The sequence below is a fragment of the Chlorocebus sabaeus genome, chromosome 8, assembly GCF_047675955.1.
Source record: "Chlorocebus sabaeus isolate Y175 chromosome 8, mChlSab1.0.hap1, whole genome shotgun sequence".
NCBI classification, from domain to species: Eukaryota; Metazoa; Chordata; class Mammalia; order Primates; family Cercopithecidae; genus Chlorocebus; species Chlorocebus sabaeus.
This window is the reverse complement of record NC_132911.1, coordinates 30,223,493-30,250,854: the sequence shown is the minus strand read 5'-3', so window position 1 is coordinate 30,250,854 and position 27,362 is coordinate 30,223,493. Positions and strand designations below refer to the sequence as shown.

The window sequence follows — 27,362 nt, the reverse complement described above, 5'->3', positions numbered from 1 at the left end:
AGATTTAACATCATACTTAATGATGAAATAGCAAATGTGTTTTCTTTAGGTCAAAAAAGACAAGGATACCAATTGTCAGAACTTTTGTTCTGTATTGTACTGGAAGTTTAAGGAAGTAGTAACATAAAAATTGGAAAGGAAGAAGTAAAACCATAGATGACGTGATTAAGTATGTAGAAAAGCTAGAAGAATCTGGGAACTGTTGGAATTAATAGGTAAATTCAATAAGGTTACCAAATAAAGATCAATCTACAAAAATCAATTTCTACAAATTTACAATAAAAAAATAAGAAAATGAAATAAAATACGAAAGGCAGCACACCAAAACTCATCCACTAATTAGGAAGAAATTTAACAAAGATGTTTTCTTTGCTGGAAATGAAATCAAGTCTTTAGTTGTATGGCATTATTTATGCACTCTCTATAAGCACTGTTTCATTTTTCTTTTTAATTCCTGATCTGTGAGGAAGGGATTTGCAGTTTCTCTTGATCTTTTGTTGCTCATCACTCATTTTGATCCAGTAGCTTCCCCTTGGCAACTTGATAGCTGCATTTTTGGCTTTTCTGTTTACAAAGCTCGGTGAAGATGGTTAGGCTTTCATACATTGATTATTACTTCTGTCATTGATTTTGTTCTGATTCCAATAATTCCATTTATTTTTAATTTAAAAACAGTAATACAAGGCTAGTAATTTTTTTTATTTTTCTTGAGCGGTAGTCTTCTTTGCTTATATTTTCAGGTTAGGTTGGCCTTTTGGTACTTTTGTGTTTGATTGTAATGGGGGAAAAAAGCTTTTAATGTAAAGGAAACAAAGGAACATAGATCAAATTTAGTAATGATAATAGAGAATATGGAATAATATTTTGAAAGGCTCATACTGGCTGTCCTTAGACAAGTAAAACTACACTAACCTCCATTATTCCTTCTAGTTTAGGGTTTAGGCTGTGTGCTTCCAGCTCCATATATCCAAAAGTCTACTGCACTGCTCTCCTCCTTCTTTTCCTAGGTACCTCTTTTTTTTTTTTTTTTTTTTTTTGAGACGTAGTATCACTCTTTCCCAGGCTGAAGTGCAGTAGTGCAATCTTGGCTCACTGGAACCTCTGCCTGCGGAGCTCAAGTAATTCTCCTGCCTCAACCTTGAGTAGCTGGGTTTACAGGTGTGTGCCACCACGCCTGGCTAATTTTTATGTTCTTAGTGGAGTTGAGGTTTCATCATGTTGGCCAGGCTGGTCTTGAACTACTGATCTCAAGTGACCCACCCACCTCAGCCTCCCCAAGTGCTGGGATTACAGACGTGAGCCACTGTGCCCAGCTTGGCTAACTCTATTAAAATTTTCTTAGCTTACTCTTTGTACATGTACTAGTGTATTACCATACCAATACATTGTATATGTTATAAGCTTACACAGAAATAAGAAATGAAAAAGAGATAAAAAGTAAAATATACTATTTTAAAATAATTTTTTAAAACAGTATAAGAAGCTCTTTTCCTGACTGAAAGCAGTATGATTGAATGAGTGCTGTGTCAAGCATCTTCATTTAGCCTTTTCTTACAAAGTGATGAAGGTCTCATTTTAAGTTTAATTTGTTTGGAACCTTGGTTTTAATTGATGTCTTAGCAATAAAGACCCTTACAAAGATTTATAGATCTCAAAGGAATGAATGTGTGTATGTATATGTTTGTGAATATATGTCGTGTGTGTGTATATATATATAAAAGTTTCCTATTGCTGCTGTAAATTACCACAAATTTAGTGGCTTAAAACAACACAAATTGGTTCTCTTCCAGTTTTGGAAGTCAGAGGTCCAAAAGGCAGACTCGCTGGGCTAAAGTCAGAGTATAGGCAGGTTTGGTTCCTTCTAGAGGCTTCAAGGGGAGCATCCCTTCCCTCTGTCAGTTTCTAGAGGCCACCTGCATTCCCTGACTCATAGTCCTTCCTCCAACCTCTCCTGTTGTCACATCTCTTGCTATTCACTTGGACTCTCGTGCCTCCCTCTTTCCTTTTTAAGGGACACCTGGAAATCTGCAATAATGTCTCCTATTTAAGGATCCTTGGTTTAATCATGCCAATGAAGTCCCTTTTGTCATGCAAGGTAACACAGCCACAGGTTGATTTGGATGTGTATGTTTTTGGAGGGAGGGTATGCATTCATTCAGGGGTTATAAATCATCGTTAGAAAATTATGACACTGATTTTTTTAATCCCGACAATTTGGCTAGTAAACTCCCATTTAAAACAAATCTGTCGGTGGCTCAAGCCTGTAATCCCAGCACTTTGGGAGGCCAAGACGGGCAGATCACGAGGTCAGGAGATCGAGACCATCCTGGCTAACACGGTGAAACCCCGTCTCTACTAAAAAATACAAAAAAACTAGCCGGGTGAGGTGACGGGCGCCTGTAGTCCCAGCTACTCGAGAGGCTGAGGCAGGAGAATGGCGTAAACCTGGGAGGCAGAGCTTGCAGTGCGCCGAGATCTGGCCACTGCACTCCAGCCTGGGCGACAGAGCGAGACTCTGTCTCAAAAAAAAAAAAATCAGTTTGGCCGGGCGCAGCAGCTCATGCCTGTAATCTCAGCACTATGGGAGGCTGAGGCGGGCAGATCACGAGGTCAGGAGTTTGAGACCAGCCTTACCAACATGGTGAAACCCCGTCTCTACTAAAAATACAAAAATTAGCCAGGCGTGGTGGTGCGTGCCTATAGTCCCAGCTACTCAGGAGACTGAGGCAGGAGAATCGCTTGAACCAGGGAGACAAAGGTTGCCGTGAGCCAAGATCGTGCCATTGTACTCCAGCCTGGGCAACAAGAGCAAAACTCCGTCTCAAAAAAAAGAGGCAGTTTATGCAAAATATATCAAAATGGATTATAATTTTTAAATTACCAACAATTTTGATTTTAAACTCATAGAAAGGTTTTGTCTGGAAGACTTTTTTAAAAATTATAAAACAGCACTCAAAGTACTATAAAACTATCGAAGTAGACTGGGCACAGTGGCTCACGCCTGTAATCCCAGCACTTTGGGAGGCTGAGGCAGGTGGATCATGAGGTCAGGAGATTGAGACCATCCTGGACAACATGGTGAAACCTCGTCTGTACTGAAAATACAAGAATCAGCCTGGTGTGGTGGCATGCGCCGTAGTCTCAGCTACTCGGAGGCTGAGGCAGGAGGATCACTCGAACCCGGGAGGTGGAGGTTGCAGTGACCCAAGATCGCGCCACTGCACTCCAGCCTGGCGACAGGGCGAGACTCCATCTCAAAGAAAATAATAAGTTTAGAAAATAGTTTATCAAATTTTTAAGATGTGCAGATATGACAGTTTTTATTCTTATACCTTTTAAACTCAGAAATGACATAATGATGGAAATACTTCCTGGTCTTTTTCAAAATGCTCTTTCCATGGCATGAATTTATTTCAAAAAGCAGTTACTTTTACACATCATTAAATGCCGGCTTTACTTTGAAGGAACACGTGGCTTATTTTAATTATTTTTAAAATAATTGTTAGCAAACTATAAATAGCTGCTATAATCGTAGAATATTGAGCAGATTTGAAACATTTTGCCTTTTTGTAAGGAGAAATTTGTAATTCATTTCTTACAGCTTTGTGAAACCATTGTACAATGTCTACCTTTGAAAGGTCTTTAAAAAAAAAATTCGGCACAATCCATCTGATAGCAGGCCAGTCTCACTGTGTTGCAGAATCCTGAAAGTGAAGGAATGAGTGAGGCAACGCCTGCTGGGCCCTTTGTCATGTCCCAGGCCTGCCTCAGGATTCCTCCATGCACATCACAATTGGAAATGTGGATGCCCTGACATGAAGTGAAGGAGCCACTCTTGTCAGTCCATATATTCACTATTAATAAAGCATAACTTTTTTTTTCCCCCAAGACAGAGTGTTGCTCTGTCGCCCAGGCTGGAGTGCAGTAGCGCAGTTTCGGCTCACCGCAACCTCTGCCTTCTCGGTTTAAGTGATTCTCCTGCCTCAGCCTCCTGAGTAGCTGGGATTACAGGTGTGTGCCACCTTGTGCGGCTAATTTTCTGTATTTTTAGTAGAGATGGGTTTCACTATATTGGTCAGGCTGGTCTTGAATTCCTGACCTCATGATCCACCTGCCTTGGCCTCCCAAAGTGCTGGGATTACAGGCATGAGCCACTGCGCCCAGCCTAAGTAAAGCATAACTTTTAAATGGAAATTAAAAACAATTTTAATAAGTATTCTTAAGAATCATCCTGAGGTACCCACTTTTGTGCCCCTGGGGTGTGTACACCCCATGTAGGAGACTACTGAGCTGTACTGTAGCTGCCCGGCGTTTCCCTGTATTCTAGTTATCATGTCATCATTCAAGGTCTGTCCAGTTTTCTCTTTCATTTCTTCTGATTGAGGATGTCTTCCTGACAGATAGTTGTATACTTAGCTTTTTTTTTTGAGACAAGATCTGGCTCTGTCACCCAGGCTGGAGTGCAGCCGTATGACCACAGCTCACTTGCAGCATCTGCCTCCTGGGCTCAAGCAGTCATTCCACCTCAGCCTCCCAAGTAACTGGGATACAGGTGCGTGCTACCACACTTGATTAATTTTTGTATATGTGCATATTTTTTGGTAGAGTCGGAGTTTTGCCATGTTGTCCAGGCTGGTCTCAATTTCCTGGGTTCAAGCAACCTGCCAACTTGAACCTTCCAATTTGCTGGGATTCAGGTGTGAGCCACTATGCCTGACCATATCTAACTTTGTAGCTTGTATGTTTAGCTTCTCCCCTCTATTGGGAGCTCTTAAAGGCAGAAGTAGTTTGCATTTTATTGTATGTCTCATTGCAGTACTCTCAGCACATAATAGTTACCGCTAAATATTTGAATGAATAAGTGAATGAATTAACAGCAAATGCTCAATGAATGGTTCTTTTGTGTGGTGTTAGGCTTATGTCTCTATCTGCTGTCTGTACCTTCTAGTTTGGAGAAGTGGTTATTTAGTTTTCCAGGGCCTGCCTGAAGCCCAGTGAGGTTCAGTAACCTGCTCAATGTGAGGGGAACTTGGAGCCTGGGTTTATTTTTTTTTTCTTTTGAAGAGTTATTTTTGTTTTGGATAAATGACATATCTTTTTGTACAAGAAGTAAAGTATAATAAGGTATAATGAAGGAGTCTTGTTCTCACCTGTCTTGCCACTCATTTTCTCCCCTCTTGTGCTTCCTAGAGGTAACCTCTTTTATTTGTTTCTTGTGACTTTTTCAGTGGTTCTTTATGCAGAAACAAAGTTCAAATGTATACTTATTTCTGCCCTTCCCTGTATACAAGGTTTCATAGTGTGTATGTTTTTTAACATACATATTTTTTTCTTATTTAAAAATACTTTATTTTTTAGAGGAGTTTTAGGTTCACAGCAAAATTGAGTGGAAAATACAGAATTCTCATCCATTCCCCTCCCATCCCCCTGCCCCCCATGTCTTCCTCCACTATCAGCATCCTGCACCAGAAGAGTACATTTGTGACAGTTGATGAACCTACGTTGAAAAATGACCACTCTAAGTCCATAGTTTACATGAGTTCATTCACTCTTAGTGGTGTTCTTTCTGTGGGTTTGGACAAATGTGTAATGGCCTATGTCCACCACTATAGTATCTTACTGAGTATTTTCACTGCCCTAAAAATTCTCAGGGCTCTGCTTGTTCATCCTTCTCTCCCCCGCAACCCTTGGCAGCCACTAAGCTTTTTTTAATTTTTAAATTTTTATTTATTTATTTATTTATTTTTGAGACAGAGTCTTGCTCTGTTGCCAGGCTGGAATGCAGTGGCTTGATCTCAGCTCACTGCAACCTCCGCCTCCCGGGTTTGAGTGGTTCCACTGCCTCAGTCTCATGAGTAGCTGAGACTACAGGCGCGTGCCACCATGTCCAGCTAATTTTTTGTATTTTAGTAGAGATGAGGTTTCACCATGTTGGCCAGGATGGTCTCGATCTCCTGACCTTGTGATCCTCCCGCCTCAGCCTCCCAAAGTGCTGGATTACAGGTATGAGCCACTGCATCTGGCCTGCAGCCACTAAACTTTTTATTGTCTCCATGGTTTTTGTCTTTTCCAGAATGTCAGTAGTTGGAGCCATACAGTATGTAGCCTTTTCAGATTGGCTTCTTTCCCTTAGTAATACGTATTTAAGGTTTCTCCATATTTTTTTTTCATAGCTTGATAGCTCATTTCATTTTAGCTCTGGATAGTATTCCATTGTCTGGATATACCACAGTTTATTTACCCACTCAGCTGCTGAAGGACATCTTGGTTGCTTCCAGCTTTTGGCAATTATGGATAAAGCTGTAATAAGCATCCTTAGTGGATTTTTTGTATGTACATAATTTTTTGGCTTATTTGGGTAAATACCAAGGATCATGATTGCTAGATTCATCAAATGGTAAGAGTGTATTTAGTGTTGTAAGAAACTGCTGAACTGTCTTCCACAGTGGCTGTGCCATTTTGCACACTCTTCCTGTTCCTTTGCATCTGCTCTAGCTTTTGGTATCTACGTGTGTGTGTGTGTGTGTGTGTGTGTGTGTATGTGTTCATTGGATAGGCATGATACATATGTATTTTAACTTATTACTTTGTCCTGGACATCTTTTCAGATTAGCACATAGAGAAATTTTACATTTACTTTGTGAACATCAGTATAGCAGAATGGATGTGCTGTGGTTAATCTATCTTCTGATTATGGACACTTGGGTTATTTCTAATATTTTCTCTTTATAAACAATGCTACAGTGACCATAAGTCACTTTTCTTTTCTTTTTTTTTTTTTAAATTTCAGTTGGAGTCTCGCTCTGTCACCCGGGCTGGAGTGCAGTGGCGTGATCTCAGCTCACTGCAAGCTCCGCCTCCCGAGTTCACGCCATTCTTCTGCCTCAGCTTCCCGAGTAGCTGGGACTACAGGCACCCACCACCACGCCTGGCTAATTTTTTATATTTTTAGTAGAGATGGGGTTTCACCGTGTTAGCCAGGACGGTCTTGATCTCATGACATCGTGATCCGCCCGCCTTGGCCTCCCAAAGTGCTGGGATTACAGGCGTGAGCCACTGCACCCAGCCCATAAGTCACTTTTCTATGTGGTACTGGTATTTCTGTAGGATAAGTTTCTAGAAATAGGATTGTTTGGTGAAAGTTGAGTATCTTTTCCTATGTTTAAGGTCATTTTTGTAATCTGCACATTTCTGTCTTTGGGTCATTTTCTGTTAGTTTTTTTTTTTTTTTTTTTTTGAGATCTTGCTCTGTTTCCCAGGCTAGAGTGCAGTGGCATGATCTCAGCCCTCTGCAGCCTCCTCCTCCCAGGTTCAAGCGATTCTCCTGTCTCAGCCTCCCAAGTAGCTGGGATTACAAGCATGCACCACCATGCACGGCTGATTTTTATATTTTTAGTAGACATGGGGTTTCACCATGTTGGTCAGGCTGGTCTCGAATGCCTGACGTGAAGTGATGCCACCGTGCCTGGCCTATTTGTTAGGTTTTTGAAGCTCTTGAAATGTTAGGAAGAATTAGCTCTTGGTGATATGAGTTGCATATATTTTTTGTCAGTTTATCTTTTTATTTTATAGAGCAATGAGTTTCAACTCCGTTCTGATTTCATAGTCTATAGCTCTTCGTCACTATAATTATCTACCTGGAATAATACATGTTTTCATTCCTGAAGATTTATTTACATGTAACTATGATTTAATGCATCTAGCATTTTAAAACTGTCTTCTAATAACAGTTTCTTCACTTGATAGACACGGCATCAGCGAGGAGATACGCATCCTCTAACCTTAGATGAAATTTTGGATGAAACACAACATTTAGATATTGGACTCAAGCAGAAACAATGGCTAATGACTGAGGTAAGAATTTAGTTGATTATCAAAGAGATTTCCTGTAACTAGAATTTTTTTTTTTTTTTTTTTTTTAGGCAGAGTCTTGCCTAAAAAAAGTGTCTTGCTCAGGCTGGAGTGCAGTGGCGTGATCTCAGCTCACTACTGACTTGGCCTACCGGGTAGTTGGGACTGCAGGCATGCGCCACAATGCCAGGCTAATTTTTGTGTTTTTAGTAGAGTTGAGGTTTCACCATGTTGGCCAGGCTGATGTTGAACTCCTGACCTCAAGTGATCCGCCCACCTCGGCTTCCCAGAGTGCTGGGGTTATAGGCGTGAGCCACCGTGCCTTGCCTAGAATGTTTTAATATGGTGAAATCTGATAATGCTTTTTACTTTTTCTTAAAAGAAATGTTGTAGGGTCTTTGTTTTTTGAATGTACACATTTGTAAGATTGATTTGTTGGTTTTCACTTAATTTTATGTATCTATTTCAAAATGTTAAAGGTAAGACTTCTGTGTAAAAGTTGTAAAGAAGTCATTGTACCAGTTCCACTTATGTTTTTACAGATTAATTAATGCTTATTTTGTATTGCCAGATTTATAATTTGTATGCTTGTAAATTGAATCGTTTTTGTTTTAGAAAATTTAAAGCATAAGATACTGCAGGGATAGGAAGATATTTTGTTGCACAATTACTGCTATTATGGCTTGATGTGGAAAAAAGTCGTGAATGCTGTATATGAACACACACCATTTGAAGAAACCCCAGCACAGTCAGTGACCATGCTAATTTGGAAATAAATAGCATTTAAAAATTCAGATGTTCACTGCGTTTGAATTTGAATACGAAGTGAAAACTAAGAAGACTACTTTCTAGGACCAGAGAGAGATTCTAGAAACCAAATGTAAAATTCCTAACATATAATTCATTTATTTTTTTACCATGCAAAATATAGGTCTTGACTTTTATAATGTAGCATGACCATTAATTAGCATAATTGTAGCTCATTGTCTTAGTGATATACAAACAATGGTAATCCACATTTAAATTTGCTGGTTTAGCTAACCTTGAGAGTTCATAGACTACCAACATATAGTTAACAATGACTTTGATCATTTTGCTATTCTATTCTCCCTTTTTTCTTCTTCCTGTATTTCTTCTCTCTCTCCTTTCAGGGTCAGGCTGGCAGCTGCAGAAGAAAATATATAGGGTTGCTCTTTTTGAAGAGCTTTCCTTCTGATACTAGCTGTACAACAGAACTGACTAGAAACATAATTATATTCAGTAATTCCTGCATTCCTACTCAGTTTCATTCTCAAGCTGACATCGGTAAAGTTCTTGTATGCACTAGTCTGGTCCTTTTCAGTTCGTTACACAGCTGCCAGTGCCAGTTGATAGCAGATGGGGAAGACCATTGACTAGTATGGGTAATGTCTCTCACTTTATAATGCCAATATGTGATAAGCTATACTTTGCAGGCGGAGTGGGCACTACTCAGTTCACTAGGTGTTTTATTGATTCCTACCCATTTTGACTTCTAGAAGAATATGGATTCAGCTTTTTTCAAAGTAGTTGTGATAAAATAGTTTATTTCTCTTCAAAGAATTTATGTAAAATAAACAGTTTCTTTTACAAAAAGTGAGCACCATGCTGATCTACTCTTCTGGAATCCTGGATGTCCAGGGTTTTAGGCCTGCCAGTTTGTATTCATAAGGTACTTTTAATTTGCCACTGTATTGGCTAGTGTTGTATTTTAAAATAATTAGTAGAATTAAGAATGTATATATGGGCTGGGCGCAGTGGCTCATGCCTATAATCCCAGAACTTTGGGAGGCCGAGGCAGTTGATCACTTGAGGTCAGAAGTTCAAGACCAGCCTGGCCAACATGTTGAAACCCTGTCTCTACTAAAAATACAAAAATTAGCTGGGTGTGGTGGTACGCGCCTGTAGTCCCAGGTGCTGAGAGGGAGGGAGGCAGGAGAGGGAGGCTAAGGCAGGAGAATCGCTTGAACCCAGAAGGTGGAGGTTGCAGTGAGCTGAGATCACGCCACTGCATTCCAGCCTGGGCAACAGAGCAAGACTCGTTTAAAAAAAAAAAAAGAACGTATTTATGTTTCCATTTGTTAATATACTCCAATTGTATCACTGTTACAGGCTTTAGTCAACAATCCCAAAATTGAAGTAATAGATGGGAAGTATGCTTTCAAGCCCAAGTACAACGTGAGAGATAAGAAGGCCCTACTTAGGCTCCTAGATCAGCATGACCAGCGAGGATTAGGAGGGATTCTTTTAGAAGACATCGAAGAAGCACTGCCCAATTCCCAGAAAGCTGTCAAGGTAATCTCTCTCTTCTTTCTAAAGTGTCTTAATATAATTTGAATGAATAATGACTTCTTGGTTTTAAAAATATCAAACATTTTACAATTGTTTTTAAAGCTTCCATTATATACACATGGGGTTACAGTGAGCCACTTGAAGGTTTGAAATTTGTCTTGTGCCACCAAGCAGGAAAGGGAGCAGCCATCTCTGTGTAACTTTGACGGGTTCCTGTTGCTGTTGCTATGTGATTGTTTGATTGTTCAGGATATTTCTGGAAAATTTTCCTCAAAGGCAGTAGAGTTTCTCTTATAAGCTGTGTTTGTAAATAAGAATGTCTTCTATAATAGTAGTAGATGTTCCTTACCTGAGGAACTAGAGGCATTAAAACACAAAAGTATTGGTTAATAACCTGGCTATTTTGAAGTCCTAAAGGGGCTACCTATGAAAGTCCTACTGGTACAGATTACATTTCCAGTTTAAATTTGAAACTCACTGGGGAAAGCTGCTTGTTTTCATTTGTCACAATTGCTAAGGATTAATGTTAACTTATTAAGCAGGTTCATTCATTTTGCTACCTGTAGAAGAAAACTTGGCCTTTTCTCTCCTCTGCTTCTTGGTAATGGAATTATACATGTCACATCTTCTGGTTTTGTACCACAAGTCCTTGAGGCTCTTTTTATTTATTTCAGGTTTTTTTTTCCTGTTCTATTAATCCATTGTCAAGTTTACTCACTTTTCTTCTTCACTTCCAACTTGTTAAGCCCAGTTGGTGAATTTTTTAGTTGTATTTTTCAGTTCTAGCCTTTCTTTTTAAATTGTTCTTCTGGTTTCTGTTTCTTTGCTGAATTTCGTTTTTTTTTTTTTCTGTTCGTGACAGGTATCTTTTATTACACCCTTGAGTATGATTTCTTATAGCTGTTTTAAAATTCTTATTCTAACAACTGAGTCATCTTAGAGCTGGTCTGCACTGACTGTCTCTTTTATGGGTCATATTTTCCTGTTTCTTCATATATCTAATACATTTCTGTGGGTCTTAGACCTTGTGAATTATATTAATATGTGTAAAGACTCAGGATTCTGTTACATTCCTCCAAAGAGTGTTTTTATTTGTTTTGTTTTGTGGTTAAGTGGGCAGTTACTCCAAACCTTGTCTACCCTACAGCAGGTAGCATATAATATGTCTCTTCTGTTCTTTTAGCCTTAGCCCTTTTGCTTGGAATCTTTTTCCATTCATGCATAGCCCAGGGTAGCTAGGCTGACTTTTTCCAAGGTTTCCTTTTTCACTTTCCAGTTGCTGTGGTTGCCCCACGCTCTGTTTCCTGGTTCTTCAATGCAGAAACACTGAGGATTAGCTAAAACACTGAGTTTTAGCTTCATAGGGCACTGACTGTGGCCTGCCCTCTGTGCTCTTTCTTTCTGAGTATAGACCCCTCCTCCTCCCCTTTTTGCCTGTTTTCTTTTGGTTGCTTTTCAGTTCCTTTAGGTAGTTGGATTTTTTTTTTTTTTTTTTTTAAGACAGAATTTCACTCTTGTTGCCCAGGCTGGAGTGCAAAATGGCACGATCTCAGCTCACCACAACCTCCATCTCCTGGGTTCTAGTGATTCTCCTGCTTCAGCCTCCTGAATAGCTGGGATTACAGGCATGCATCACCACACCCAGCTAATTTTGTTGTCAGGCTGGTCTCCAACTCCCAACCTCAGGTGATCTGCCCACCTGAGCTTCCCAAAGTTCTGGGATTACAGGTGTGAACTACCACGCCCGGCCTAGGTAGTTGATTTTTTAAAATGTCTTGTCCAGAGTTGATAGTGTTTTCTGTGGGAGGTTGGGTCCTTTAGGAGCTACTTGATCATTATCAGAAGCAGAGCCCTCCTAAGATTTTTAACTTAAAAAGTGTCTCAACTTAACCTGCACAAATGTTGTCAATAAAGACATGTCACCAAAGTTGATACTTTGTGTGCCTTATAGTGTGTTGAATTCAGTGGGACTACTGAATCCTAGACTAACAGTTGAGTGCTAGGTGTGTTTCCTGCATGGCTGTTTTCTCCCATTTTGATAGGGGCTTTCCTGTTACTATATGTGGTAGGCTTTTCATTACATTTTAAACTACAACAGTGCCATAATCTGATAATGGCTTAGTCCATCTTAAATAATTTTGTGATGTAAATTTAGTTTGACATCTGTCTTTACTGGCTCTGTTCCCTTATTTAGAATTAGAGTAGAAGGGGTTATGAAAGCACACAGTCTGTTTTCATTTTCAGGCAGGCTTTATTTCCAAATTGTTTGAAACCCAAAATTTTTGTTCTTCTTTAAAAAATGTGAAGATATGTTGTAACCTAAAAAATTCCTCAAGTAGTTCTTCGGCACATCTACATTAAATCTCATCTGTGTTGCTTCCTCTTCAGTTCTTGGTGGAGATAAAAATATTATTGTAATTTTGTTGATCATACAATGCTTTGAAGAAATGTGCAATACAGCACTAGCAGGGAACAAAAAGGACTGTGCAAAAGCAAGAAAACAAGAGAATGGAGAAAGCCAGTGACTGTTTCAGATTGCTTGTCCCTCCTTAATTGTTATGTGGGGGTTTTGTAACAAAGTAACTGCCAGTGCACTCCTGCTAGGCCAGTCTGCATTTGCGATGTAATACATTAATTATAAGGTGATGTATTGAATTAGCTACTTTTTAGGGTTCCGTTTTTTTTGTTTTTGTTTTTTTTTTGAGACAGAGTCTTGCTCTGTCGCCCTGCCTGGAGTGCAGTGGTGCGATCTTGGCTCACTGCAAGCTCCGCCTCCTGGGTTTACGCCATTCTCCTGCCTCAGCCTCCCAAGTAGCTGGGACTATAGGCGCCCGCCACCATGCCCGGCTTACTTTTTTGTATTATCAGTAGAGATGGGGTTTCACCATGTTAGCCAGGATGGTCTCGATCTCCTGATCTCGTGATCCGCCCGCCTTGGCCTCCCAAAGTGCTGGGATTACAGGCGTGAGCCACTGTGCCCTGCCTTAGGGTTCCTTTTTAAAATTAAAGTTTAGTTGTAAAAATATGCAACAAGAATTTTTTTTTTTTTTTTTTTTTTTTTGAGATGGAGTTTCACTCTTGTTTCCCAGGCTGGAGTGCAACAGCACTATCTCGGCTCGCTGCAACCTCTGCCTCCCAGGTTCAAGCAATTCTCCTGCCTCAGCCTCCTGAGTAGCTGGGATTACAGGCATGCACTACCACACCCGGCTAATTTTGTTTTTGTAGTAGAGATGGGGTTTCTCCATGTTGGTCAGGCTGGTCTTGAACTCACGACCCCAGGTGATCTGCCTGCCTCGGCCTCACAAAGTGCTAGGATTACAGATGTGAGCCACCGCGCCTGGCCACAGCCTGAAATTTAACATCTCAACCATTTTTGAGTGTTCAATTCACTAGTGTTAAGTATATTCACATTGTAGCGCAAAAGATCTCCAGAACTTTTACCCTTTGCAAAACTGAAACTATATATATTAAACAATGACTGCCCTTTTACCCTTCCCCACAGTCTCTGGTACCCACTATTCTACTTGAGTTTGACTACTTTAGATACCTTATGTAAGTGGAATCTTCCAGTATTTGTCATTTTGTGACTGGCTTATTTCACTTAGCATAATATTCTCAAGGTTCATCCATGTTGTACTTGCGACAGGATTTTCTTCCTTTTTAAAGCTGAACAATATTCCATTGTATTTATGTAATACATTCTCTTTATGCATTCCTTGATGGACATTTGGGTTGCTTTCACCTCCTGATTATTGTGAATAGTGCTGTTGTGAACATGAGTATGCAAATAACTCTGGGACTGTATTTCATTGTGTTTGGAGATACAGAAGCAGGAGTCCTGGATCATAAGGTTGTTTTGTGTTTTGAGGAACTGCCATACTGTTTTCCATAGTGGTGGTTGTCATGCGTGTCCATGTGAAGAGACCACCAAACAGGCTTTGTGTGAGCAATAAAGTTTTTTAATCACCTGGGTGCAGGCGGGCTGAGTCCGAAAAGAGAGTCAGCGAAGGGAGTTGAGGGTGGGGCCATTTTATAGGATTTGGGTAGGTAAAGGAAAATTACAGTCAAAGGGGGGTTGTTCTCTGGCGGGCAGGAGTGGGGGTCACAAGGTGCTCAGTGGGGGAGCTTTTTGAGCCAGGATGAGCCAGGAAAAGGACTTTCACAAAGTAATGTCATCCCTTAAGGCAAGGACTGGCCATTTTCACTTCTTTTGTGGTGGAATGTCATCATTCAGGGTGGGGCAGGGCATTTTCATCTCTTTTGTGACTCTTTAGTTACTTCAGGCCATCTGGGCGTATTGCAAGTCACAGGGGATGCGATGGCTTGGCTTGGGCTCGGGCTCAGACGCCTGACAGTTGTACCATTTTACAACCCCACCAACAGTACGTAAGGGTTCCAGTATCTCCACATCCTTACCAACACTTCTTATTTTCTTTTTTTGTTTTTGATACTAGCAATCTCAATAGGTATGAAGTGATTGTTTATTGTAGTTTTGATTTGCATTTCTCTAGTGATTTGTGATGTGAGCACCTTCATGGCTTGTTGACTATTGTATGTCATTTTTGGAGAACTATATATTCAGGTCCTTTGCTCATTTTTGAATTGGGTGGTTGTTGTTGAATTGTGGGAGTTTTAAAAAATATATTCTGGATATTAATTCCTTACCAGATACACGATTTGCAAATATTTTCTCCCATTCTGTAGGTTGCCTTTTTACTCTGTTGATTGTGCACTTTAATTTGCCGAAGTTTTTGAGTTTGCTGTACTCCTGTTTGTCTGTTTTTGATTTTGTTGCCTGTGCCTTTAGTGTCATGTTTAAATCATTGCCAAATCTAATGTCATGAAGCTTTTCTCCTCTGTTTTCTTCGAGCAGTTTTATAGTTTTGGGTCTTATATTTAGGTCTTTATTTAGAGTTAATTTTTGTATATGGTGTAAGAGTCCAACTTTATTCCTTTTCATGTGGATATCCAGTTTTCACAGTGTCTTGATGAAGAGAACCGTCCTTTGCCCTTTGAATAGTCTTAGTCTTGGTACTCATGTGGAAGATCATTTGACCATATATGTGAAAGTTTATTTCTGGACCCTCTATTCGGCCTGTATATCTTTCTTCATGCCAGCACTACTTTTTTTTTTTTTTTTTTTTCTTTTGAGACAGAGTCACACTCTGTCACCCAGGCTGGAGTGCAGTGATGCAATCGTGGGTCACTGCAACCTCTGCCTCCCAGGTTCAAGCAGTACTCCTGCCTCAGTCTCCTGAGTAGCTGGGATTATGGACACACTACCACACCCAGCTAATTTTTGTATTTTTAGTGGAGATGCGGTTTCACCATGTTGGTCAGGCTGGTTTCGAACTCTTGACCTCAAGTGATCTGCCCACCCTCAGCCTCCCAAAGTGGTGGGATTACAGGTGTGAGCCACTGCGCCTGGCCAGATTAATGTAGCTTTGTAATATATTTTGAAATCAGTAGGCGTGAGATCAACAATTTTGTTCTTTTTCAAGATTGTTTTGGCTATGTATTAGTCTATTCTTGCAATGCTACAAAGGAATACTTGAGACTGGATAATTTGTAAAGAAAAGAGATTCAGTTGGTTCACAGTTCTGCAGGCTCTCCAGGAAGCATGATGCTGGTGTCTACTCAGCTTATGGGGAGGTCTCAGGAAACTTATAATCATGGCAGAAGGTGATGGGGAAGCAGGCTCATCTTACATGGCCGGAACAGGAGCAAGAGAGAGAGGGGAAGGTGCCACACACTTTCACATGACCAGATCTCATGAGAACTCACTATCAGGAGAACAGCACCAAGAGGGAAATCCACCTTCATACCAGTCACCTCCCACCAGGCCCCACCTCCAACATTGGGGATTACAGTTTGACACGAGATTTGATGGGGACACAGATCTAAACCATTTCAGGCTTTTTGAGGTCCCTTGAGATTTGATATAAATTTTTGGATGGATTTTTCCATTTCTGCAAAAAATGCCATTGGGATTTTGATAGGGATTACATTGAATATGTAGGTAACTTTGGGTAGTATTACCGTCGTAACTGTATTAAAGTTTTTAATACATGAGTGCAGAATTCTTTTCATTTGTTCATGTCTTTAATTTTTTTTAGCAATGCCTTCAGGTTCTTTCATTTATTTTACATTTGTACAATTTGACTATCCTTCATCTGAAATGCTTGGGACCAGAACTGTTTTGGATTTTGGATTTTGGATTTTTTCAGATTTTGGGATATTTTCATTATGCCAGTTAAACATTCCAAAGCTGAAAATATGAAATCCAAAATGCTCCAGTGAGTATTTCTTTTTTCTTTTCTTCTTCTTCTTCTTTTTTTTTTTTTTTTTTTTTTGAGGCGGAGTCTCTCTTGCCCTGGCTGGTGTGCAGTGGCGTGATCTCAGCTCACTGCAACCTCTGTCTCCTGGGTTTAAGAGAGTCTCTTGTCTCAGCCTCCCAAGTAGCTGGGATTCCAGGCACCTGCCACCACATCCAGCTAATTTTTCTATTTTTAGTAGAGATGGGGTTTCACCATGTTGGCCAGGCTGGTCTCAAAACTCCTGACTTCGGCCAGGCACGGTGGCTCATTCCTGTAATCCTAGCACTTTGGGAGGCCAAGGCGGGCGAATCACGAGGTCCGGAGATCAAGACCATCCTGGCTAACATGGTGAAACCCGGTCTTTACTAAAAAGCACAAAAAATTAGCTGGGCGTGGTGGTGGGTGCCTATAGTCCCAGCTACTCAGGAGGCTGAGACAGGAGAATGGCATGAACCCGGGAGGCGGAGCTTGCAGTGAGCCGAGAGCCACTGCACTCCAGCCTGGGCGACAGAACGAGACTCTGTCTCAAAAAAAAAAAAAAAAAAAAAAAATTCTGACCTCAAGTGATCCTCCTGCCTTGGCCTCCCAAAGTGCTGGGATTATAGGTGTGAGCCACCGCACCCAGCCCCCAATAAGTATTTCTTTGGCATGTCATGTCAGCACTCAAAAAATTTTGGATTTTGGATTTGAGATTTTGGAATTTGGGTTGCTCATCCTGTAGTTATCACCTTCTACCACCTGGGTCTAGTGGACTATTATTTTTAAACTACTTTAAGTCATTTATGAACAATTTGTATAAGTAAGAATAATGGGATGATGAAAATAGCTTTATTAGAGGTTTTAGTAAGAATTTAACACAGCAGACTTCTGTATCAAGTAATTTTTGGAAAACACATCAAAAAGAAGAATACTGTCACATATCCTTTTAACAAAGTGAGATGATAAAAATTCTTGTCACAAAATACTGTATGATAATCTTCCTGTTGAATAACGGGATGAGAATATCATTTCCATTTTGTATTGAGAAGCATTTTTGTTCACTTGTTCATTCTTAAGCTTGAGATTATTCACTTGAGTTATAAGTCCATAGCTTGAGACTTTATTCCTGTGATGAATTTTTGCCAGATAGTCCAGAGTGCTTCTATTTGGCTTTTTGCGTTCATATTTTGATTCATCTAATAATTGTGAAATGCCTTTGGTCAGTTTCCTTGTGTTTGCTCTCAAGGGTAGAAAATACAAAGTTTTTTTGTCAAGTGTACTCAGTGAAAGTTAAAAGACAAGAAGAAGACTCTTCCAATCTTTTATATCTTCTTGAAAAGTTGTAATGTAATCCTTTGGGCGATGCAGCAAGAAAACTGAAGGATGCCCATATCTTTCACTGTTGCATCACATTTTTAGGTAATTTAATCATTCTTCTATTTTCTTATTATTTTAGCATTTTAAAAGCACAATTGGAAATAATTGATGGGTAATGATGAGTAAGTAGCAACATATCTCAAGATAGAGGAAAAGTAAGAACGCCAAGATTCTATTTTGTGTCTTAGGTTAGTGAAAGAGTCCCATGGACCCAAATAGTAATTGCAACAAAGATTGAATTTTCTGTTTTAAGCGAAACACATTTTATTTTTGTTCTTTGGAAGACCTCTAAGAATACAAGTCTGGAAATACAATTTTTAAAAAATTGAACTGCTCAAGAAAGAAACTCAAAAACTAAAATTGGGGCTGGGTGCAGTGGCTCACAGCTGTATTCCCTGCACTTTTGGAGGCTGAGGTAGGAAGATCGCTTGAGCCCAGGAGTTCAAGACCAGCCCTGGCAACATAGTGAGACCCTTTCTCTACAAAAAATTAAAAACATTAGCCAGACTTGGCAACGCACCAGTGGTCCCAGTTACTCTGGAGGCTGAGGTGGGAGGATTGCTTGAGCCTGGGGGTGTTGAGGCTGCCATGAGCTGTAGTTGTGCCGCTGCACTCCAGTATGGGTCGAGTCTCTTAAACTTTTGGTCTCGTTTCAAAACTAAAACTAAAATTGGATCCAGGGGACCCTATGGTGGTACACTGAGTGTGTTAAGAAAATGAAAGTTCTTTATTGTTTAAATTTTTTTTTTTTTTTTTGGTGAGTTAAGTTGGAGTTAACTGAAAAATCTTTATTTTATCTATCTTTAAGGCTTTGGGGGACCAGATACTATTTGTAAGTCGTCCCGATAAGAAGAAAATACTTTTCTTCAATGATAAGAGCTGTCAGTTTTCTGTGGATGAAGGTGAGCTTTTCAGTATTATACTTTAGTTTGCAAATATATTACAATTTTAGGGTGATAAAATTTATGTTTATAATACAATTATAATTTAAATCTTATAATATTGCTTTTTTAGCATTATCATGTCTTAGAACACAGCCAGTAGCCCCTGTGTCTAACATATTTTTTCTTAGAATGCAATTTGAAATACATGATTTGAAAGATTTTAGGTTAATTATATTTACAATTGCAGTTTAGGATTTCTTATGTTTATAGCTCAGCTGTACCAAATGGGTTTATTTCTTTATCTTTAGACTTTTACAAATGTAAGTTCATATCCTGATACAAAAGCTTGATACAGGATGGGAAAAAGAATAAACTTTTATTGGTGAATAGTATTCTCTTACCTTATGAATCTTTCAATTATCAAATTGAATAAGGAAGGAGGTGATGTTTTTCTTTCTGGAAATTGTGGAGTTGGATGCTAAGCTGTATATTGAATCTCTTACTAAGTATATGATACGTATGTTTGGACTTTAGTTTTAATTTTTTGTCAATAATTTGTCATTAGTTTAAACAACGGTTTAGTGATGAAAATTTATTATTGAAGTACTAATTGCCATTTTAGCAAATGTGGTATTTTACTGTAAATTTGTATTACTTTTGAAGTTATATAAAATGGCAGGGAAACAATCGAACATCAATTTAATTGATTTTGTGATTTGTGCAGTGACCTTAAGTTTTCCTTTTGTTATCTGGCTATAGATATCCAGGCTTGTGGTTCTGGTAGATAGGGCTTTAGTTTCCCTGAACTTGTTTTAGGAAATTGCATTTTTGTGAAAATCTCAGTTGAGTACCTTACATGTAATTGGTTCACAATAAATGTTAAAATGTGCAGAATATTCCAGTTCTTTGATGTTGCTGTTTCTAATAAGCTCTTTTATATAACAAAGCAAATATTTAGTGAACTTATGCTATCCATTGTAGTGATAGGTGCCTATTGAACAAAGACTTCAGTACTGCCTGGCGATTTTTATATTGCTTTTAGTCTTCGTTACTTGCAATGCTGCCTTTAGGCTAATTTTTATATTTCCTGCTTTTAAAAACATTTAAGGCTGGGCATGGTGGCTCATGCCTCTAATTCTAGCACTTTCAGAGGCCAAGGCGGGAGGACTGCTTGAGGCCAGGAGTTCAAGACCAGCCTGGGCAAAAAAGGGAGACCCTATCTCTATAAAAAACTTAAAAATTAGCCAGGCTTGGTAGCACATGCCTATGGTCTCAGCTACTCGCAAGGCTGAGACAAGAGTATAGCTTGAACTCAGGAGTTAAAGGTTACGGTGAGCTGATTGTGCCACTGCACTCCAGTCTGGGTGACAGAGTGAGACTCTGCCTTTAAAAAGAAAGTTAAAAACCAGTTAAGATATTTCTGAGCTCAAAAAAAAAAAAAAAAAAAAATCTAAGAAATAACCAATTCCTTTATTCTTAGGCATAATTAACTCATTTTGAAAAATATTTGCAGTACTTAAAACCTATCACAAGTATTATAAGTTCAAATAGAGAGTAAGATCCTGTACTAAAAGGCAGATGTGCCTTTCCCTTCTCTAGCTGCAGTCCCTTTCTTTTGTGGCAGCTACTTAACTAGTTTTATTTTGGGTTCTTCAGTTTTTTCCCATTTGCTAATAATATGCTTATGCTATTGTTTCTTGATTTTTTTTTTTCAACTTTGAACAGTGTGACTTACTGTCATTTCTCTGTCTTATACCTATCTCTCTTCTCCCAATATAGTTGTATCACTAGTTAAGTTTTAGTTTCTCCGTCATTTACTTTGATGCCTTCAACAAACATATTTAAATGTTCTCAGTGGGAATTTTAGTGTTAAGTCTGCTCTGCAGATGGCAGCATAGCATAGCATATCTGTTGTGTAAGCAGATGTTTAACTTGAGGTGGGTGGTTGATAGGAAAGAGATTGCAGTAGCTCTGTAAGGGTGTACATGAAGCTCTAGAATTTCTTAGTAGTAGTTCTTTGGGGTTATTTTAGGAGTACATTGTGTGTTTAGCAGTGGGAGGCCCATGTGTTCTTGTAATCTGAACACTGAGCTGTCACTTTCTGTCCCTTGTGTGCTCTTTCTGTGGATACCGTTGTTTTAACTTTGCTTTTTCCTGTTTGTGTATCTTTTATCTATACTTCCTTAATATTACCCCTGTTTTCATTTGTCATTTTATATGGCCTTTGTTGGCCTAAACTCTTTTCTATTTCCTTATTGCATAGCTCATAAGGGCAAAATGAGAATTTTCACTTTTCCCCCCTAGAAAACAATAACAATATAGAAATATGTAGAGTAAAATAGTAATATTAAACTCCAGCATATGTGATGCAGAAATTAAACATGCATCACAGATATGTGATACGTGTCCTGTGATAACATATGCTTGGTAGTTAAATCTTACATAATCAGGAACGAGTTCTGTAAATAATTTGATGTTTGTTCTTTTAGTTTGCTTTCTCAGCATTACAGATAGTCCATAATGATGTATGGCTGGTTAGTATTCCACTGTGTGTACCTGATTAATGGGTTTTAAAATCGTTAATAATGCTGAAGCAAATATCTTTATATATTTTACACATTGGCTATGTATTTTTTTATTTTAATGAAGTAGCCATAGAAATCAGGAAGATAATGCAGAAGTAAATTGAGAAAATATTTTTGCATCTTTTCAGATCTTTGTTGTTGCTAACTTATTTACTATATGGTGAAATGTACTGCTAAGTTTCTTAATATTTAACCATCCTTACACTCCTAGGATAACCTTTCTTTGGCTTTATGTATTTCTAGATTTTTTTTGTATTAATATATTTAGGACAGTTGTTTCAGTATGGTCACTTTGTGTGTGTGTGTGTGCTTTGTCAGATTTTGATTATGGTTATTATGCTGGGTTCATAAAAAGAAAAGTAGTTTTTCTTCCTCTCCTCCCCATTCCTTATGAGAATAGTAGTTTCCTTAAAAATGTGCTAGTTGCTTTCTTGGCAACATTCTTAATGTTTTATTTGCTTATGTCCTTAAGTTTTCTATCTTTTGAGTCAATTTTGATAACTTTTGTTTTCTTACAAAATCATTCATTTTAAAATTTCAAATTTAATAGTGTGCAGTTTTTCAAAGCGTGGCCCTCGGACTTAATTTTCTCACTGTTATTTTCTCTCTTTATGGCGTGCTTTTTTATTTGTTCTTTCCTTATTCCTTTGTGAACTACTTATTTTATCTCTGTTGTTTGTTGTGTTTTCATTTTAACAGAAAATATAATCTGTCATATCACCATCTACATACATACTTATTTTCTGACTACTTAATCTAAGCAGTGATGGAGGAAACATCAGAATCTCTCACAACTTTTATGTTTTTGTTTATTTTTCCTGTAGTTACTGCTTTTTATATTTTCATGCAGTTTTTAGTTTATAAATGTTCTTGACAGTCATAGTTTAAGAATTGTGTTCAAAATCATTATAAAGTGTCCCCCTTGGTTGTATTTAACGTTCTTTTCCTTGATGTCCGGCTTTATCTCATCTGACTCTCATAACCTCTGGCTTTTTAAAAATTTGATATATTTTTGCCCATCTTTTACTTTCTATCTGTATTTTTTTGTTGTTAAGTATTTCCTTTCTAGATGGCATATGACTGGCCTTAACTTTTGAATCAGCTGTCATTTTACATTTACTGTCTTTATTATATGTTGTAATCTCCCCATCATTTACTTGGAAATGGTATAATTTATTTTCATTCTCTTATTCTCTGTTGCCTTTTAATTCCCTTGTTGACAATTTCTGGGATTTTTGTTACAGTTTATTAATGTTTATTCGTGAGCCTGTTTATTCGAGAAATATTTAATGATCTCCTGCTAAGTGCCCTAGTCATTTTGCTAAATATAGGGGTAAGATAGACCAGTCCCTGTCTTTTTAAAGCTTCCATTCTGAAGGGGGACAATAATACAAAATTTGAAAATCCATTCTGAAGGGGGACAGTATACAAAATTTGAAAATATTGCAGATTGTATGAAATGCTAGGAAGAAAATAAATGAACTCTTTGGTAAGGTGGGGGTAGTGAAGTTCAGATACAACCTCTGAAAAAAGATGAAGTGAGCCAAAACAGGAAAAATGAGGTGGAGCTAGCTTTGCCAGGGGTCAGAATAGTGTCCACATGTGGGACTGTAAGGCGAGTATCCAGGCAGAGGGAATAGAATAGCAAAGACAAAGACTGTAGGAAGGACTTTAGTTTTTTTCCTACGGTGGTTTTTGTTTCACCCAGATTCAGTGACCACCAATTTTTTTTTTTTTTTTTTTTTTTTTTGAGACCAAGTTTCGCTCTTGTTGCCCAGGCTGGAGTGCAGTGGTGCAATCACGGCTCACAACAACCTCCGCCTCCGGGGTACAAGCGATTCTCCCGCCTCAGCCTCCCGAGTAGCTGGGGTTACAGGCATGTGCTGCCATGCCAGGCTAATTTTGTATTTTTAGTAGAGATGGGGTTTCTCCATGTTGGTCAGGCTGGCTTCAAACTCTCGATGTCAGGTAATCTGCTCTCCTTGGCCTCCCAAAGTCAGTGAACACTTTTTATAACAAATGATTTGTAACATCATCTTTGCTCTTGTGAAATTAAGTTCATAGATAATATAACCTACTGATACATATACTTTCTTAAAAAGTCAGTGTAATAACCCTAAGTGTAATGTAAAGAATAAATTAAAATTTTTTTTATGCTTTAAAGTATATGTTTTATGGTTTAAAAATTTATTTCAGCCAGGTGCGGTGGCCCATGACTGTAATCACAGCACTTTGTGGGGCCTGCCTTAGGCGATCACTTGAGATCAAGAGTTCGAGACCAGCCTGGTCAACATGGTGAAACCCCGTCTCTACTAAAAGTACAAACATTAGCCGGACATGCTGGCGTGTGTCTGTAATCCCAGCTACTCGGGAGGCTGAGACACAAGAATCACTTGAACCTGGGAGGTGGAGATTGTAGTGAGCCTAGACTGTGCTGCTGCTGCACTCTAGCCTGGACAAGAGAGCGAGACTCTGTCTCAAAAAAAAAAAAAAAAAAAAAAAAAATTCAAAAATGTATAAATGCTCAGGCAGTTATCCTAGAATGTAAATGGAATGAAGTGAAACAGCTGTATACCTTTCTATTGTAGAGTCACCATGAAGATGATAGCCACCGATGGGCTAATATAGTTATGATGTATTGGCAACTTAGATTTCATAACTGGTCTCTTCCTTAAGTGGTAAAGAATTCTTCATAAAGTGCTGAAAATACAAAGTACATTTCTTCTATGATTTATCAAGGTAAATAATACTGTATTCTCCGTACACTGTATATTCCTAGAAAAGCGTATTAAAAGACTGCCAAAAATACTTTGTTTATATATGTTAAATAGAATTGGGTTTGTAGGCTCAGCTTACTTTTACAAACTGGTATTTTTCACTGATCTGTGTCCCTCTGAAGAAGGATGGTGGGATTAAAGCGGGGCTTTCGACCTTGGCAGTGTTAACATTTGGGGTTGAGTAATTTTATTTTTGGTGTGAGGAGTGGTCCTGTGCCTTATAGTACATTGATCAGCATTCTTGGCTTGTTTAGATACCAGTAGTTTAGCTTCCCTGCAGTGTGACAACCAAAACTATCTTTTTTTTTTTTTTTTTTTTTTTGAGATGGAGTCTCGCTCTGTTGCCCAGGCTGGAGCGCAGTGACTGGATCTCGGCTCACTGCAAGCTCCGCCTCCCGGGTTCACGCCATTCTCCTGCCTCAGCCTCCAGAGTAGCTGGGACTACAGGCGCCCGCCACCTCGCCCGGCTAGTTTTTTTGTATTTTTTTAGTAGAGACGGGGTTTCACCGTGTTAGCCAGGATGGTCTCGATCTCCTGACCTCGTGATCCGCCCGTCTTGGCCTCCCAAAGTGCTGGGATTACAGGCTTGAGCCACCGCGCCCGGCCCCAAAACTATCTTTAGACATTATCAAGTGTCACCTGGAGAACAAACTTCCCCTTGTTGGGAACTTGGTTAAAGGTCCAGTTTACGTTGATAGAATAGAGGAAGATTGAGACCCACTGTCTTCAGATTCCTTTTCCCAGCTCCTGTCATTCTGCACACTCGGTGGTGGAAGGAAGATCACAGTGAATGAGGTTGCTGTCTTTGGCCTTCCAGGCTGAGCGGGTAGAATGGCGTAGAAAGTGCAGTTCAGCTGTTTGCATTTTGTCATTTTGGTGTTCACACAGTGCTGTAGAGACACCAGAGGGAATAGCCACTTACAGGAACCTCGGGTAAGGTACCACCAGTCTTTTACTTGAAAGTGCCAGTATTACGTAAATCAGTAATAAAAAACAAAACAAAACAAGTTTTTGTTAATGATATAAGGAATGTGTGTTTCCAGGGAAGACCCATTGAAAATGGACACGTTTTAACATTAGTCTCTCCCTCCTCCTCTTGTTATGCCTCAGAATGCTTTATGCTTTGTGTGAAGATTTTCATTTTGTTCCACTAGGTGGCAGCCTTAGCCATAGAGAGGAACTCTGAATGCGCACACTTCCAGGCACACTGAGGGTTCTGTCTGTAATAGAAGCACTTGTCCTAAAATGAGATTTAGCTCAAGGAGAGAGTTGATTGTCTAGTAATTTTTTAATCTAGTGTAGGAGTGAACACAGAGTAGTTGGACCTAGGCATGCATCTTATTTTTCAAAGGCATTTATTTCCTTAAGTCAAGAGCTTATTTATTTAAAGGTGGTATAAATGTGGGGAAGAGGCTGGTGCTGAGGAGTTAGATTGTAGGTTTTATCTTTTTTCAATTTATTTTTTTTTACTCTAAAAAAGATTTATTCACTCCGTGTACGTTTTATCTTAGCTCGGTCCCTTATTAGCCAAGGCAAGATACTTAACCTCTCTCTGAGATTCCTCATCTGTTAAATAGAAATAATAGTATTGTTACCTCGTTGTCTTTGAGGATTAAATGAGTGAATATAAGTAAAAGTGCTTGGAACTTGGAACCGAATCTGGTAGAAAGTAAGAACATGGTAATGTTAACTATTATTAGTATCGGAAAAATAAAATAGTGCCCACGGTGCTAGTTGTTTCAGTCTTACTTACCTGGTTATTTACTTATCTGTCTGGTCACTGACTCAGTGGTCTTATAGTTTTGTATGTGTATTGTATGTATTTTGTATGTACAGCCCAGGCTGTAGTGCAGTGGCACAATCTCGGCTTACTGTGACCTCTGCCTCCCAGGTTCAAGCGATTCTCCTGTCTCAGACTGCCGAGTAGCTGGGATTAAAAGTATGCACCACCACGCCTGGCTAATTTTTTGTAGTTTTAGTAGAGACGGGGTTTCACCATGTTAGCCAGGCTAGTCTTGAACTCCTAACCTCAAGTGACCCACCTGCCTCGGCCGCCCAAAGTGCTGGGATAACAGGTGTGAGCCGTTGTGCCCAGCCAGTTATTTATTTATTTTTTTTGGTTTTATTTTTTGCTCTATGCTGTTATAAATGCTGTGTGTACATTTTCTTGAGGTTGAATTGCTGGATCAAAAGATAGACATATTTTTAAAAATACTAATGCCTTACCAAATGTCTATTGTAAAATTGGGCCAATTTATACCTCCACAATAGTGAATGAGAAGGAATCCATTTCTTCATGTCCTCACAAATACTGATTGGGTGTTTTTAGTTGACTTTGCCAACCTCATAGAACATGAAGAGTATCTTGTTTTTTATTTTATTAATTTTTATAAATAGAGACAGGGTCTCGCTATGTTGCCCAGACTGGTCTTGAACTCCTGGGCCAAACGATCCTCCTACCTTGGCCTCCCAAAGTGCAGGGATTACTGGCATGAGCCACCATGCCCAGCCAAAGACTGTCTTGTTTTAAAAATTCATTTTATTTCAGTCATTTTATAAAATTAAGGAAAGCCAGGTTATTTCTCTTTGTCAGCTGAACATTTTGTCCCCACATGTGTTAAAAAGTAATTAAATTTGAAATTCTGTGAGATTGTACCTCTAAAATACCCCTACGTTCCAGTATTCATCTTAAGTATTTATGCAGCTATAATACATTTACATAGATGTCATATTTAAATGATTTACATAGTAGATGTCATATATTTACATTTACATAGTAGATGTCATATTTAAATATTGCAACAGCATTGAGCTAAGGAAAGGCAGGGATTAAGTATAAATGTTTTATTGAAAAAAATTGAAGAGTTTTTATTCAGGGTTTTTCTCTGAAAATAGCTCAAGTGACTTTAAACAAAAGGAAATAGTTAAGTCAAAAAATTTTAAGTGTACTTTCAGTTCCATTCTGCCATGAAAATTTATAGCGTTGTGTATTCTTTTTGTATATTAATATACAGATCAGCTTTCTAGGCCATTGCTGCTACTATTTAAGTAGGTAATATTACCTCTGCGATTGTGTCATAAGAGGCCTGCAATATGTAAGCTTCTGTGCATATCAGGTAGAAAGGCAAAGTAATTTCAGTCTTCAAGGAACTGAAATTTTGCAGTGGTAGAAAGTGAATGAAATTAACCGAGTAAAAGGTATGTTTTTCATATGTACTTTTTTTCCCATTTTGCCTTTATTATACAGAGAGAAGTACACAGTTGGCTTGTTAGATATGTCAT

The 27,362-nt window shown here is 38.8% G+C and overlaps 1 protein-coding gene across 2 annotated transcripts in view; it reads left to right on the top strand.

The window, feature by feature from the left end:
• GTF2E2 (general transcription factor IIE subunit 2) overlaps nt 1-27,362 on the top strand; it is an 82,547-nt gene that overhangs the window by 35,937 nt on the left and 19,248 nt on the right. For both annotated transcript variants that reach the window (XM_007962095.3, XM_007962096.3), the window contains exons 4-6: nt 7,747-7,854; nt 9,982-10,164; nt 18,643-18,736. In XM_007962095.3, coding sequence (XP_007960286.1) covers nt 7,747-7,854; nt 9,982-10,164; nt 18,643-18,736 — 385 coding nt within the window. The remainder of the gene's footprint in view (nt 1-7,746; nt 7,855-9,981; nt 10,165-18,642; nt 18,737-27,362) is intronic.